Raw genomic sequence first — 15,623 nt, 5'->3', positions numbered from 1 at the left:
TTTGGGCTGTGCAGCCCCAGCAATGCTCCAGCCCTGCCATTTCCTGGTTATTTTAAGGCACCAGGACCCACCCGGTAATTGACCTGTGACTGTTCTCTCCCCCTTGCTCTGCCAAGGTGTGAACGCTAATGAATTCACGGCCGGCTCCATTTGCAGTGTGAACCAGCACAAGGGGAAGGGGCTTTTGAGAGAGCTGGGACTGAGCTTTTCCTCTGAACAGAGCAGGAGCCTCTCCCCCAGCCTGAAGCAGCCCAGGCGCCAGGCCCTGCTCCTGTCACTCATTTCATCACAGCCTCAGCTGCCCTTCGGGCTTTGCTCGATTTATGGCAACCACTGACCTGATTTTCCAGATCCTTTTGCTTTCTGATGCTTATTAAAAGCAAATCACCAGGTGGAAATAGAGGCCCAGGTAAGGGGGTTGAGCATTTGGACTTCACTTACTGAAGTGCCAGGTGAGGAACAGCCCTACTCGTGCTCCTGAACACAGCTCTACTAAAAAGCTTCCTAAAGCATTCTGCAGATATTAGAAGCTGCCTCTTTGAGAGAAAAAAAAAAATCCCTTGATAGGATTTGTGTGTAATTAGCTGGTTTATTCATTTAACAGGTCTAATTCAGAGATCAGCTAAGTGTGAAAAGTGCAGTGGGTTTCAAATCTGCCACGGAGCGCAACCAGCTCAGAGCAGGGCCTGGGGAAAGGACAAATATGGGGGAGAGGAAGCCCTGGGCCGGTGCTGAGCTGGGGCTGGTAAATTTGGGGCTGGTAAAGCTCTTGAGAGCAGCCTGAGGTGCTGAGATGAATGTCCTGAGGGAAGGTTTTTGCCGTGTTATTCCCAGCAGGAGAGGGAACGCTCGCTCAGAGCTGCCCCCACCATTCCCCACCGAGACTGAACCCGGGCCGGGCGCGCTGCAGAGCCCGGCGCGACCACCGGGGGGCGCTGCTGGGCACGGCCCGGCCGTAATGAGCAGGCAGCGGTAATTAACGCGCTCATTAACGGAGAGGGCAATCAACGCTTCTCTCAGCGAGCACCAGCACCGGAAAGAGCCGTAAGCAGCAAGAACTGCCTGGCATCCTGTCGCAGTTGTGTAAGAATTTGGTTTTTCCTGCCTGGGAATGAACTGAGGTCACAGCTCTGCTCCTCTGACTGTCCCCACACCATCACAGGGACAGAGACACCCCAAAAACACACTGAGATCACAGCTCTGCTCCTCTGACTGTCCCCACACCACCACAGAGACACCCCAAAAACACACTGAGATCACAGCTCTGCTCCTCTGACTGTCCCCACACCACCAGAGACACCCCAAAAACACACTGAGATCACAGCTCTGCTCCTCTGACTGTCCCCACACCATCACAGGGACACCCCAAAAACACACTGAGATCACAACTCTGCTCCCCTGACTGTCCCCACACCACCAGAGACACCCCAAAAACACACTGAGATCACAGCTCTGCTCCTCTGACTGTCCCCTCACCACCACAGAGACACCCCAAAAACACACTGAGATCACAGCTCTGCTCCTCTGACTGTGCCCACACCATCACAGGGACACCCCAAAAACACACTGAGATCACAGCTCTGCTCCTCTGACTGTCCCCTCACCATCACAGGGACACCCCAAAAACACACTGAGATCACAGCACTGCTCCTCTGACTGTCCCCACACCACCAGAGACAGAGACACCCCAAAAACACACTGAGATCACAGCTCTGCTCCTCTGACTGTCCCCACACCACCACAGGGACAGAGACACCCCAAAAACACACTGAGATCACAGCACTGCTCCTCTGACTGTCCCCACACCACCAGAGACACCCCAAAAACACACTGAGATCACAGCTCTGCTCCTCTGACTGCCCCCACACCATCACAGACACCCCAAAAACACACTGAGATCACAGCTCTGCTCCTCTGACTGTCCCCACACCACCAGAGAGACAGAGACACCCCAAAAACACACTGAGATCACAACTCTGCTCCTCTGATTGTCCCCACACCATCACAGAGACAGAGACACCCCAAAAACTCTCCCCACAACCCAGGAAAAAGGGCAAAGATGAGCCTTAAGGTCCCTTCCCACACCAACCATTCCATGGTTTTAAAGCTGGGGAATCCCTGCTCCAGAGACTCCTCCAAATAACTGCAAGCCACACTCACATTGGGTTGTTTGATGCTTTTATTTATCACATGTAAAAACACTACGGTCTGTCTGCAGGTACCTCTTGCTGCACTGCAAATCACACAGCTCCAAACGTTGAAGATCAGACAGGCAGAGAAGGGAACTAAAGTGTTTATGCCCAGAATCACAATGTCATGACCCCTGAGGGTGTTAAATACACAGAACACCCCCAGGGATTGTTCTACAGAAGCAGCAGAGCATTACAATTAACAGACCAGAGTTGGTGAAAACACTGGGTGAAGGGATCATCTAGGGGATAAGAGGACCTGCAGACTGGTCTTCTCCTTCAGCTGCCCTTTTCTTTCTAGTACAAGTAATTGTGATCTAAGTCAATGACTAGTGCTGAACCAGAACAGGGGACTTTTCCATCCTTAGTTGACACGAGGGTTCCTGAAGTTCCTCCCAGCAAAGCGAGCCTTGCTGCCGAGCTCCTCCTCAATTCTGGTGAAGGACAGAGAGCACTGGGTGTCAGCAGCCAGCAGAGAAGCCCTGCACTAGCACAGCCACGGGCCTCACACTCAACACCCGATCCACATCCCGGCCCTGGAGGTCCTGCAGTGACCAGGCAGCTCCCAGCAAGCCCCTGCACACTGGGGCAGGGCCACACACCTCACCCAACCCAAATGTTTCTGATGCTTGCCCAGGAACTGCCTCAGGCACAGAGAACAATGTCTCAGTGCAGCATCACAGCATGCCTGGTGTGATCTGTTCTGGACCTCACCCACCCAGCAGCCACAAGCCCCTCTGCCAGGGCACGTCCTGCAGCTGCAGGTGTTTGTGAGGGGCAAAGCCCAAGCTGTGCCCCCAGAGCAGCAGCAGAATGAAAGCCCTTTCCCAGTCCCAGGCTCACCTCAGCAGCTGGTTGTACTTGGCCAGACGCTCGGATCGGCACGGGGCACCGGTTTTGATCTGAGGGAAATCACCAAGTTAGTGAAGAACTCTGAAGTGCCAACACAAAACTTCAACACAACACAAAAATTCTCCTAATAAGCATCATCAGAAGCTCTGCTTTGGGCATCAGGCTCAGTATCTGCACATGCAAACACAAGAGCTCTTGGGAGCAACAGAGGTTGTTCATTTGCTATCAGCTGCGGGACCAGGAAACCCCAGGACAGCCACTGGAGCCAGGACCTCTGACACTGCTGGTTAAAGGTGAGTTTGCACAAGATAAGGTGTTCCCATGTCACACTCCATTAACAAATCAGCTCCCTGCAAACAGTCACAGCAAATCTGCACCCCTGGAGGCAGGGCAGTGCACCATGGCTTTGGCTTCACCACAAAATTATCCCATCAAGCAAACAGCCAAACTGCAGCAGCTGCAGATACCAACCTGGCCAGTGCAGAGACCCACTACCAGGTCAGCAATGAAGGTGTCTTCTGTCTCTCCAGAGCGGTGGCTCACCATCACACCCCAGCCATTGGACTGGGCCAGCTTGCAGCTGCAAGGGATCAAGAGAAGAGGCTCACACCACGCCCTGTGCCCAGCAGCCTTTGCTCCAGTGACACTGCCAAGGGGCAGCACAGGACTGCCTGTTGGGACAGGGCAGGGTCACAGGACAAGGTGATCTGGAGCTGCTGTCGCAGACGCTCAGACCCTGGGAAGCTGCTCAGGGCACCCATGTGACATCAGGACCATGAAGGTACAGGTTTGTCAATGTCCCCTATCAGTTAATAACAGTTCTCTCTTCACAGATACCCCAATAGATTTCTGTTCCCCTAGACCTGCTCTGTGTGTTATCTCCCCCAGTTAAAACCAGCCCCACCCTGGCCCAGAGGGCACAACTCACGCCTGCAGGGACTCTGTCACGGAGCCGATCTGGTTGACCTTGAGGAGGAGGCAGTTGCAGGCCTTCTCATCCACAGCCTTGGCAATTCTCTTTGGGTTGGTCACAGTCAGATCATCACCAACCACCTGGATGTTGACACTGCCAGTGAACTTCTTCCAGGCACCCCAGTCATCCTGGTCAAAGGGGTCTTCAATGGACACAACTGTGGAGGGACACAGCAGCTTTAGGACAATGCCAGCACTAAGGTCTTGTCTGGATGAGTGGTACCAAAGTGCTGCAGACAAGTGCTACCCACTACCCAGAACATTCCTGAGACCCCCAGAGGCTGAGCAAGGCAGGAGCTCGGGCTGCACACCGACTCCTTCCTTCATTGATCAAATTCACCACCAATTGACCCAATTCACCACCAGCACACTGTGCTTCTCACTGATGAACACCTTACCAGGGTAGTTCTTGACAAAGCCCTTGTACAGGTCAGCCAGCTGGTCAGGAGAGATGTATCTGCTGGGATCATCAGGGGATTTGAAGTCCAGGTCGTATTTCCCATCGCGGTAGAACTCGGAGGCAGCCACGTCCATGCCAATGACCACCTTGTCCGTGTAGCCAGCCTTGGCAATGGCTGTCTTCAGCAGCTCCAGAGCTGTAACACAGAGCTCCTGAGTGCCTGCCAGCCATCCCAACCACAGAGCTCCTCATTTCCCAACAGCACCACACTCACTGGCAAACAATCTCCCTTAGCCCCTTCAGAAAGCCCAAAGGAAAAGGTTCTTAAATTCTCCTACTTCTGAACTGACTGGAACAAGATATTACTTTAATACTGCTTTTAGCTTGTAATACCCTTGAGACACCATTATGGGATTCCTAATCTCTTCAGGCAGGACTACATGTCAGCCCAGAAAGCTTAATACCAAATGATTTCACATCCTCTTTCAACTTTATGCATGTGGGCAGGAAGCAGTGCCTGCACTCTAATCCCTTTTAGCTCCTGAGCAGGTGTTGACCATGGAAGTGCTGAGCATCCAAACCCTGTCAGCAAGGAGACAGAGCCTGCCTCTGCACAGGAGACTCCTCCTGGCACCTACCTGTTCTCCACATGCACATTTACCTGCACAAGAAGGGACAGAACCACTCAGCACAAGTCTCTGCACGGTGCTGTTTGGCAGAGTCCCAAGCACCCCTGAGCTGCAGGGGAGCAGCTGGGATCAGCAGGCTGTTTGCAGCAGGACGCTTAGCTCAAGTGTTTTCTTTTGCTGTTGGGTTGGTTTTTTTGTTTGGGTTACTTTTGTGGGGGTTTGGTTGTGTTTTGTAAGATGCTAATGTAGCACAAACTGCAAAAGCAGCTGCTGCCAGCAACAAAAATTCCTTGGAATGTAATTGTCATTCAAGGTCATCTTCACCAGTGTCTGCAAGGGTACAGACCCAGCAAAGCTGCATGTGACACTGGGACTCAGAAATGCCACAATTGTTGGTGCTGCCTCAGTATCTTCAGAAAGGGCAGCACAGTTCACCAGTGCCCTCCACAATAACAAAACCAAATAAAGTCAACTCAGCTGAGCTCATTTTCCACTGCCTTGTTAGCAGCTCCATCTCTGGAGAGGCAGAAAAAGCTCCTCTGGTACCGTTTTTGTAGGAACAGAGATTTTGCTTCCCACAGACAAACTGCCTCTCCCACAGGTTCCTGAACAGAACTGTTTGGCCATGGAAGCAGCAACTGCCTCAGCTTCCCAGGCAAACCTTTGTGCCCTCCCACACACCACCAGGCAGAGCACAAACTGTTTTCCCTCCTTGCAGAAAAACAACTCCACTCATCTCTGTCTGCTGACTTCTGGAACACCTGCAGTGCACAGATGTTCCCACATCACTTTTCAACTGGAAGGGCACAAGATTCCCTCAAGCTGCTACAGGAATGAGAGTAATGAGGCACTGAAGTAAAAACCATCCTGTCAAATTGCACAGACTGATGTCCAAGGGAATACCTGACCACATCAGGATGTCTGGCAGGGTAAGAAACAGAGCAAAGACACGGCAGGAAGTTCTACCCCTTTGAGCTGATAGCCTGCCCAATATCGATGACAGGCAGGATCAATGGGATCATTCTCCAGCTGTCAGTTACATCTCCTCCCACACTTGGCTCATCCTTACCTTCTTTGTTTTCCAGGATGTTGGGGGCAAAGCCACCCTCATCCCCCACGTTGGTGGCATCCTTGCCATACTTCTCCTTGATGACGTTCTTGAGGTTGTGGTAGACCTCTGCCCCGACACGCATGGCGTCCTTGAAGCTGTCTGCCCCCACGGGCAGGATCATGAACTCCTGCATGGCCAGCTTGTTGCCAGCGTGGGAGCCCCCGTTGATCACGTTGAAAGCCTTGAGGAAGCAGGAAAAGCCAGGTTGGAACATGGTAACAGCCCTCACATTCACACTCGTTCTCTAGAGCTGGATCCAAGAGCAGCAGGCTGAAGTCAAAGCAAGGCCTGCCCCACCCAGGCACTTACGGGAACCGGGAGAATGACTTCTGGATTTCCAGCAAGGTCAGCGATGTGACGGTACAGGGGAACACCCTTCTCAGCAGCACCGGCTTTGCACACAGCCAGAGACACACCCAGGATGGCATTAGCACCAAATTTGGCTGAAATGGGAAGAAATTGTTTAGAGAAATGTCTTTATAAAAAGAGACTCAGCAATACCAGCCCATGGTTTGCATTGTGGCAGTGCACAGCACAAGGCCATACGCTGGCTGTTGGTTCTGGTAAATAGAATTCTATTGACCCATCTTTTCACCCCTCAGTGCAACACAAAGCCCACTCACATTTGTTCTCTGTCCCATCCATTTCCAGCATCAGCTTGTCAATCTTTTCTTGCTCCACAACGTTGACATTCTGCAGAGAAGCAACCAAAACACTGTTTGACAGCAAGCACAGGTGCACAAAGCCTCACCTGCCCACCACTGCACTGACACCCCTTGCTCAAGGGCAGCTGACCAGACCAATTCCTGTCATTACCACACAGCAGCAGCCCAAGGCTGACAGCTGAGCTGGATGTGCCATCACTTTACCAATTACCACTTAGTTCTGCACCAGCCTTTGTAGGCAGGGCTTAGTGCCCACTAAACAGAGGCAGCTCACTTCTCTAGATCCCCTTCCAAATTACCCTGCTTGGATAAAACCCAGCCCCTCTGCATCACTCAGCCACTCTTTGAAGCATAAATCAGCTTGTATCCCAGCTGCACCACTGCAGCTCCCAGGGGCTGAAGTGTTTCTGCACACTACAACACCAGGCTGCTGGAGAGTGTTTCATTACGTGTTAGATATGCACTCATTAAGTAAATTAAGTAAAACCATGGCTGTAGTCAGTTTGATCACATGCACTCCAACACATGGGCTGACACTCCCCAGGTTACACACCACAGAGGATGGTTTGGACACTGCCTGGCTGTAGGAGATGTTAAGAGAAGACAGATTGCTCCTACCTTGCTAATCAGTGCAGGTGCAATCGTTTTATTGACGTGCTCAACAGCTTTTGAGACACCTGGAAGGAACAAGCAGATCAGACACTGGTCAACACACAGGTTATGCAGGGATTAGTAGGGGATGTCAGGAACATCCAGGAAAACCACCTCATGCTACCCCAGCCCCAGTCCAAGCTGAGCTCACGGCCAGGTCTGAACACTGAGAGGCCCTGGCTGGACTGGGAGGCACAGGAAGGATGCATTGGCAAGGAATTGTCCAGGAATGCCAGGTTAGTCTGCCAGGCCATGCACTGGAGAGACTCATCTGAGTGCCAGGGCTGCACTGGGAGCACATCCATTACCTGTGTGCACAGTGCTGTGGCCAGGAACTCATTAACATATTTAACAGCTCTGGAGACACCTGACAGAAGCGAAACGGACACCAGAGTCAAGGCACAGGTGCAGACCCACAGCCAACCCCACAGGAAGGCAGGAGAGGACACAGAGGCAGCACTGAGCAATGGACTGGACACAAACAGCTCAAAGGGCACAGGAAGCTGTGCAAGGCTCTGTTTGGGCTCCTAACCCAGGCCCCTGTAACTCTGCCATCACCACTGCTGGCCCAAGCCTCAAGGGCTCAATGACAGCACTTAGAGGTGTTTGGATGGGCTCTCCCATCACCTCACAGAACCCAGGAGTAAGGGGAGGAAAAAAGCTTTCCCCAGAAGTTACACACACAGCAGCTCAGGCATTTCACTACCTGGCACTATTTTGTACCACTGCTATAGCATCACCTTATTTACTGTGCAGTGTTTAAAGACTTCCAAAAACCTAAGCTTCAGAATGATGAATGCTAATTGATGGCATTGTAAACCATATTAATTGCTTTTTCAAATAGTCTAAGTCTGCAGACCTCTATTACAAAAGGCCTACCAGCTATCTGCAACTCATCCTGTTTGATGATTATTTTTTCATAACTTGTGTTATTTCCCAGCTGACAAAGCCCCTCAGCTACAGCCTGTTAACTACAGGCTAATTAATTGCCATTAAGAACTGCCCATAGGATCAGACTTAACAGGTCTGAGCAGACACATTTAGCACAGTGAGGTACATACACATCTAACTCTTTGCAAGAAAAAGTGCCCTGGGTAAACAGCATAAGAGCCTCAGGTTTTAAGGACATTCAGTCATCCAGGCATTTATTCTCTGTTAAGGTATTAACAATCATGAATCTTCTAAGACAAGGCTCTTTAAGTTCAATTCAGTAGTTATCCACTTTAATTGCTCTTAATCAGCAAAAATGTTTCAGTTTCTTTTCACCTGACTGGCAGCAAAGTTTGAAAATAATTCTCTCTTCCAGCCAAAAGTCAAGATGATCGCTTACACTTCAAAGGCATTGCCAATGCTTTTAGAGCAGCAAGTTAAGAAGGAGCCCTGACTGTCCAAACTCTCAGAATAATCATGAGAAGTACTGCTGGGATGTTTATTAGGCAATGACATCTTGTTTGCAGCTATTCATTCTCACCCATACTTGTTCCCAAGCCATCCTGGTGACTGCTGGGTTTAGCTTCTCTTCAGAACACACAACCAGCCCCCAGACAAGTGAAATATTACACCATTAACACAAACTTCAGTGTCCTGGCTACCTGTCCTGGCAGACAAAGAGCCCCAGTGGGCTGTTTGTGGGGTCTGGAATAGAGGCACCTTCCAGGACTACCAGTGCAGAGCTGCACATTTGCCATGGACAGCAGCTGGCATAAAACCTCAGGTTCAGGATTTAACATGCTGGGATCTAAGGAGTCTGCAGTGTCAGAGCTGACAGATTTAAATGTTCTGGGAAAATTGGGTCCACAAAAAGACCTTGTGACTAACTGCAGGATGACCAAGGCTTTTGGAGCTGGCAGTTTAGACTCCCTTACAACACTGGTAAAGCACTCTGCCATGCACCAACACAGCACAGGAGGAACAGGGTGACAAAGTACACCTGGGCACATTGTACCAGAGACATTGTCACCTGGCTGGGTGTGCCCAGCTGCACACACCCACCTGTGCAGGTGCCCTGCAGCACCATTCAGCTGCACTGCTGGAGGCAGAGTCAACCTCCAGGCTGTGCCCAGGAAACCAGGCCAGGTCCCTCAGCTTTGCCTCTGCCCCAGCCCACAGCTGCCAGGCACTGCTGTCCCTCCCTGTGTGCCCTCAGCTCAGCTGCCAGCCCTTGTGCAGAACAGACAGGGCAGCAGGAGCCCAGCACATGCAGCCCTGTCCCCCAGCCCTCTGGGTGCCCAGCTTTACCTTTGCCCATGTAGCGTGTCTTGTCATTGTCACGAAGCTCCAGAGCCTCATAGATTCCAGTTGAGGCACCGCTGGGAACAGCAGCTCTGAACAGACCTGTTCACAAGAGGAAAAAACACCTTGGCACACTCCAACCCACAAAACATCCTCCAGCCACACACCACTCCAGCCTGCCACACACTTCCAGCCCTGGAGCTGGGAGAGGGAATCTCTAAACCACACCTCTGCTCATGTCCAGTGATCCTACCAGGGCTGTCTGCTCATTTACAGCAGCACCAATTTATCAGCATCTCCCTCACACTGATCAACAGCAAACTGTCCTCCTCCTCCACTGTGCATTAAGAGTTAAGGAAGGCATCCATTCCCCTTCCAAAAAGATAGCTTCATTCACTGGATCTGCTTTTTAAGAGCAAGGCAAGCTCTTAAATTCTTCTAGGATATGGCATAAGAGGGACAATTAGGAGACCTGTTTTATTAACAGGAGTTCTGAGCTCTTCTGACAGCAGCAGAGCCACCCAGACAGCCCATTTCTTCAGCCAAGGATGCTGAACTTGGAGCAAATCTGCACAATGGAGCCTGCTCTGCCCAGGGTTCAAGATGCCAACTTCAGCCTCCAGTCTTTTCCCTTATCCCACTAAATCAAGGAGCTTAGTGGGGGCAGTCTCATTAAATGACTGCATTAATCTTTTGAGGCAGAAAGATCAGCTCTTTAGTCAGTGTATTACAGCCATTGTGTTTGCTCATTCCACCAAACCACATTGCTATGAGTTTGCACAATGCTTTTGTCAGATCCCATCAGATGTGGGATGAACAACTAACAAACCAAGGGAAAGTCCTACAATAATTAAAAATATGTTACATGTGAAAACCCAATTAGACAAGTTCTTCAGTCATGCCCGAGTACTTAGGCAGAGAAGAAATCATTACCCAAAATTCAACTGTGCAGCAGAAGATTGTGTCATTACAGAAAGCCACTGCAGACAAAATAAGAATTAAACTTCAAGTGTACTCATACAGAGTGTGGGGAGCACTGACAGCCAGGCCCATTAGCAGCTGCTCGAGGACAGGGGGCAGGAACCTTAACTCAGAATTTCCAGGTGCTATCCCAGTTTATGCTGGGGAAAGGGAAGGAGGAAAGGTTTGCAACAGCTCTCACACAGTTCAAGCTGTAAGAAGCAGCACCCTTCAAAAAACCTGCACTGCCCAGGCCAGGAGCTCAAGCTCAGCAAACTCATCCAACAGAATGAGGCAGAGGCTTTTCCTGCAAGTCTCACAGCAAGTTCCAACAAGTTTTATATGTGGAGGAAAAAGCACAGCTCCACTGCTAGAACAGGGCAGGTTGTGTACTTCTGAGGGCCTCGAGTTCTATCAGCTCTAAGCCAGGGATGAACACCTGCAGCTGAGGACTCACCTTTGTTGGTGTAGAGGTCTACCTCAACAGTGGGATTCCCACGGGAGTCAAAGATTTCACGGGCGTGGATCTTGGTAATAGACATCTTTAGTACCTGAAAAGAGGAGCTTAGCATTACTCATTGAATGGTTTGGGTTGGAAGGGACCATAAAGCTCAATCCCACACCCTGCCACGGGCAGTGACACCTTCACCAGAGCAGGCTGCTGGATGAGCCTCATCCAGCCTGGCCTGGAACATTCTCAGGGATGGGGCAGCCACAGCTTCTCTGGACAAGCTCTTCCAGTGTCCCATGACTTTATTATTAGAAAAATCACTTCCTTATGTGCAAGGGACAATCTCTTTTGATGTTCCCAAAAGACTTGAGCTGCAGTATCATCAGACCCTAGACAGAAGAGCAGGAGCAGGTGACAAATCTAAAAGAACATCACCTCACCAGGCCAGAGCAGCAGAGAGATCCCAAAACAGCAACTCTCTGCTATCAGTTAGGAGTTCTTTTTGATAAGAGACCAGAATGCAATAGCTCTCAGTATGCAGAGTGCTCTTAGTATGCACAGCAGCTGCTCAGAGCCAAACGGAACCAGTGACGAAACAGAAGCAGTCACAGCTCTCATTAAAAGCTTGCATTAATAGTTACACCCTGTTGAGCATTTACAGGAATACTTTTTCCTCTTAATTTTTCCTCTTAAAAGGAATAAAAATCCCCCTGATCTTTTGAATACTTCCTTTTTCCCTTCTCACATTTACCCACTTCAGAAAACTGCAGTAAGGGAATTCTTATGTAAGCCCAGCTACATTTTAAAAATCAAGTCATACACATGCCTGTAAGCCATCGACTGGCACCAAACCCAGCCCATCTGCACAGAAGGGAACTCAGCCTCAGACACAGAACTATCTGGAAGCCAGTTTTTTGGCAAGCCAATGTGGGTGGCAACCCTGTTTACAGAAACGGTCATGAATCCTTCCACAGTTACTGCAAAGTTAAAAAAACATGACCTTAGAAATGCTGCTGCTGGTTCAGAGTCTGTGAGGGGGTAGCTGCACACACTCCTGCCCCCACAGCAAACTCTGCCCTCCCCAGGTCAAAAGCACAGGCAGCCTTTGCTTTCAAGTGTCCCTTGCAGCTGCCCTGCCCCTGCACAGTGTCTAAGGTTTCAGTCGGACCCCCACACTGACACATGATAGCACTAAAATATGGAACAAGACCACTTCTTCAAGCTGACCTTCATGCTGCCACGACTGAGCTTCAGTCTGTGAACACACGAGCTAGAAATAAATCCCTGCAACTCTCTGCTTATCAGTCCCACCCACACGAACACTCTGCTCTCTGCAGATGCACTGAGCAGTGGCTAACAGGAAGAATGCCCACTTATCCAAAAAGGGCTTCCAGAGCTGATCAGGCTGCACCTGCTAAACCTTATTTTCATCTTTACAACCTTGGCTTTGCCACAAAACCTGAGGTGCCTCAATCTTTGAAAGCACATCCAGCCCCCTGTAACTCTGAGCACAGAGCCAGAGCTGTTTGTTGACCTTCACAAAGGAGGCACTTGAGGAATACACGCTGCAAGAGCTTCCACTGGGAATGTCTGCCTGGTCAGACACTACTCCAGCATCCTTAACAAAGAACCAGAGTCCTTCCCTTTTCTGCAGAAAGGGGCATTTCACAGCACTGCATCACCCCAGAAATTCTTGATGCTCCTTTTGAAAATTCCCCCACTCCTGTGTTCAAGAAACAATTTTCCCTTTGAGCTCTAGGGTAGAAGTGATGCTGTTTAGCTCACCACAAGCACAGCACGATGTATTCTACCTCAAGCAACTCATCTAGAAGACAAGGGTCAGCCCCTGTGTGCCCAGGTTTAACCATGGAAATGCTGACTGAGGGCAGAGAGGTCACAGCTGCACTGTCTGCTCAGACCTTTGTCCTCTGCCAAACACGCAAATACCACGGTGGTATTTAACGAGCACACTGCCTTAAACCTTTTTTTGCAGCATAATCTGCTGACAAGGTCACTGTCTCCCTTCAGGGGGAAGCCACACACTCCAGCTTGCCTGGCCTACCCAGGAGCAGTGAGTACCTACTCCAAGGGTAAGTTACAACCTTCTGCCAGCTCTGAGGACCTTTTTCACTACCTGCTCAAGTCTAAGAAATCACCACTTATTCCTCATCTGACCCCATGCCCTGCACAGGGAATGCAGTACTCTCAACTGGAGATTACTCCAACTGAAAATTATTTCCAAAGATTTTTTTTTTTATAGCAAACCCTGTCCTTGTGAGCTATTCTGCAGCCACATTTCTCTAAAATCAATACAGGGTTAAGGCTGAGCACTGCAAGTATCTGAATGGAGATTTAAAAAGCAGCACTAAAGTTTAGCCATAGAAATAACTGCCCTAGTGAGTGTCTTATTACAGGCCTGCCACATTTGCCTGCCACATTTATCAGTGGAAGCCTCTCTCAATGCTTAAATGTCCTTATGACCGTAACTCTCATACCACCAGTGCTCTGAAAAAAGCTGAGACCTTTGAGTGCACTCTATCAGATCCCAACGTATTAATTCCCCTGCCAAAGCATTCCTAGAAACAGGACAAATGTGCACATTCCATCCCTGCTCCTCTGCACTCCACGGGGTATTAATTCACCTCTACAACATGATCCAACGGGTTCTGAAGGATGCCTGGCAGGGAGCAAATCACAGACACGTTCAACCACTTTCTCTCTCCGTGTTTAGTAAGATGGAGGCCTGAAACTGCGTTGGCTCACCCTGTGGGTTTGGATGACAAACTTCACTATTTCCTGCCAGGCTGAGAGAGCCCCGGCCCTTCCCTGTGACTCAGCAGGCAAATAACGGAGCAGGAGAGAGCTGAGGATCCTCTCGGAGAGGCAGGATGGTTAACAGGCAGCTCTTTATCCACAGGGGCTTCTCCCCAGCAGCGCTGCCTTGGGATAACCAGCACCTAACTACCCACCAAGAGACCTCAGGCACAGATGGAGTGCCAGCAAACGTTAAATATTTGAGATGGGAAGCTGAAGGACAGCCACTAAAGAGGGGAAGGTCCAAATCATCACACGCAATCCGAGAGCGACTGTTAATGATTAAAAGAAAGAGGTTAAACTCTGCCTTTGAGGATACCCTGACCCCATCATATTCCCTTGATTCTACCCCCGCCTTGACCCACCATATTCCCCCGATTCTGCCCCCGCCTTGACCCAGAACATCCCCCCCGTTTTTAACCCCCACCCCCGCACACTGCCGGGGCTCGGGCCGCCGCAGGCCCTCCCTTCCCCGCCGGTGCTGCGGGAACACACAGCGGCCTGCAGCCCCCGGGGACCACCGAGCCTCAGCCCGGCCCTTTGCCACGGGGACGGCTGGGGCTCGGCGGCTGCTACGTGGGGAGGGGTAAACCGCGGCCTCCCGGCCCGCGGGGGGCTGAGCGAGAGGCGCTGCGGCCGCCGCACTCACCGCTGTGCCGGCAGCCCCGCTCCGCAGCCGCACCGCTGTCGCCGCCCCGGCTCTGACTGAGACCGAGCGCCTCGGTGCCCGCCCGGCTATAGCCGCCCTCGCGCGCAGGACCCGCCCCCCGGCCGCGCCCATTGGCCGGCACCGCCCGGCGCCGCGCTCCGATTGGCTGCGGCCGCCTCGCGCCAGCGGCGGGCTCGCGTGCGTGCGCTACGTGCGGCCGGGCCGCGGCCGCGTGGAAAATCCCCGCGCGAGGGGGCGGGGCCGGCGCGGCCCAAGTGCGCGGGGGGAGCGGGCGGGACCATGTGGAGCGGAGCGCGGGGGGAGCCGTGAGGGGCAGCATGGCGGAGGGAACGGCCTGGGGCGGGAGCGGTGCTGGACATCAGCCGCTTCCAAAACCCTGCCGCGGGCAGACACGCCTCCCGCTGTCCCGAGCTTGCTCCAAGCCCCGTCCGTCCTGGCCTTGGGCACTTTCAGAGTTATCCTCCATCCAGAGTTCCCTGGACGCCCTGTGCCACAGCCTCACCACCCTCACCGGGAATTTCTTCCTCCTCTCCAATGTAAACCTGCCCTCTGTCGGTGTGAACCCATTCCCCCGTGTCCTGTCACTACTTGCTCTTATACGCAGTCCAGCCCCATTTCTCCTCTAAGTTCCCCTCAGGCGCTGGAAGGCCACAGTGAGGCCGCCCAGAGCTTCTCTCCAGGCAGAACAATCCCAATCCCCTCAGCCTTTCCTCACAATTGTGTCCATCCAGACGCTGTGTCCAGTTCTGGGCTCCTCAGTACAAGAAGGACAAGGAGCTACAGGAGAGGGTCCAGTGGAGGCCACAGGATTGGGGTCAGCATCTCCCTGATGAGGAGAGACTGGGAGCCCCAGGGAGACGGAGAGCGTGAGGGCAAAAGGAATAAAGCTGGAAGAGGAAGGCTGCAGTGGGGGTGAGTGTTTGTAACAGCGCCAGGGAAAGGTTAACTGCAAACACAAGAAATATTCACTCTGATTTTGACATGAATAACCATCACACATCCTGGGGGGAAGAAGGGAGAATGTGAT

At 51.6% G+C, this 15,623-nt stretch overlaps 1 protein-coding gene across 2 annotated transcripts; it reads right to left on the bottom strand.

Annotated features, from left to right (window-relative positions):
- Positions 1–2,161: 2,161 nt before the first annotated feature.
- Positions 2,162–14,729, bottom strand: ENO1 (enolase 1). Of its 2 annotated transcripts, none has more exons than XM_058854980.1 (12): positions 14,576–14,729; positions 11,119–11,212; positions 9,708–9,803; positions 7,778–7,836; positions 6,777–6,846; positions 6,463–6,596; positions 6,112–6,334; positions 4,412–4,609; positions 3,970–4,171; positions 3,513–3,621; positions 3,033–3,091; positions 2,162–2,623 (listed from the first exon to the last, which is right to left on the bottom strand). In XM_058854980.1, exons 1-12 carry the CDS (start codon positions 14,705–14,707, stop codon positions 2,554–2,556), a joined length of 1,446 nt encoding a protein of 481 aa, XP_058710963.1. In that variant the 5' UTR covers positions 14,708–14,729; the 3' UTR covers positions 2,162–2,553. The 2 variants fall into 2 exon arrangements, with proteins under 2 accessions (XP_058710963.1, XP_058710962.1); XM_058854979.1 differs by lacking the exon at positions 7,778–7,836 and adding an exon at positions 7,437–7,495 and having other exon boundaries at positions 14,576–14,728.
- Between the last annotated feature and the right edge of the window lie 894 nt (positions 14,730–15,623).

Source organism: Poecile atricapillus, chromosome 22, assembly GCF_030490865.1.
Source record: "Poecile atricapillus isolate bPoeAtr1 chromosome 22, bPoeAtr1.hap1, whole genome shotgun sequence".
Lineage (NCBI taxonomy): Eukaryota > Metazoa > Chordata > Aves > Passeriformes > Paridae > Poecile > Poecile atricapillus.
This window is presented reverse-complemented; position numbering and strand designations above follow the sequence as displayed.

Bases quoted from the DNA above. Each gene is read 5' to 3' on its own strand.
- ENO1 (XM_058854980.1), bottom strand. From the start codon at position 14,707: ATGGGCGCGGCCGGGGGGCGGGTCCTGCGCGCGAGGGCGGCTATAGCC. The intron at 11,213-14,575 runs GTGAGTGCGGCG...TCCTCTTTTCAG, and splicing joins GCGGGGCTGCCGGCACAGCG to GTACTAAAGATGTCTATTAC. The intron at 4,610-6,111 runs GTAAGGATGAGC...TCTGTGTTACAG, and splicing joins CATCCTGGAAAACAAAGAAG to CTCTGGAGCTGCTGAAGACA.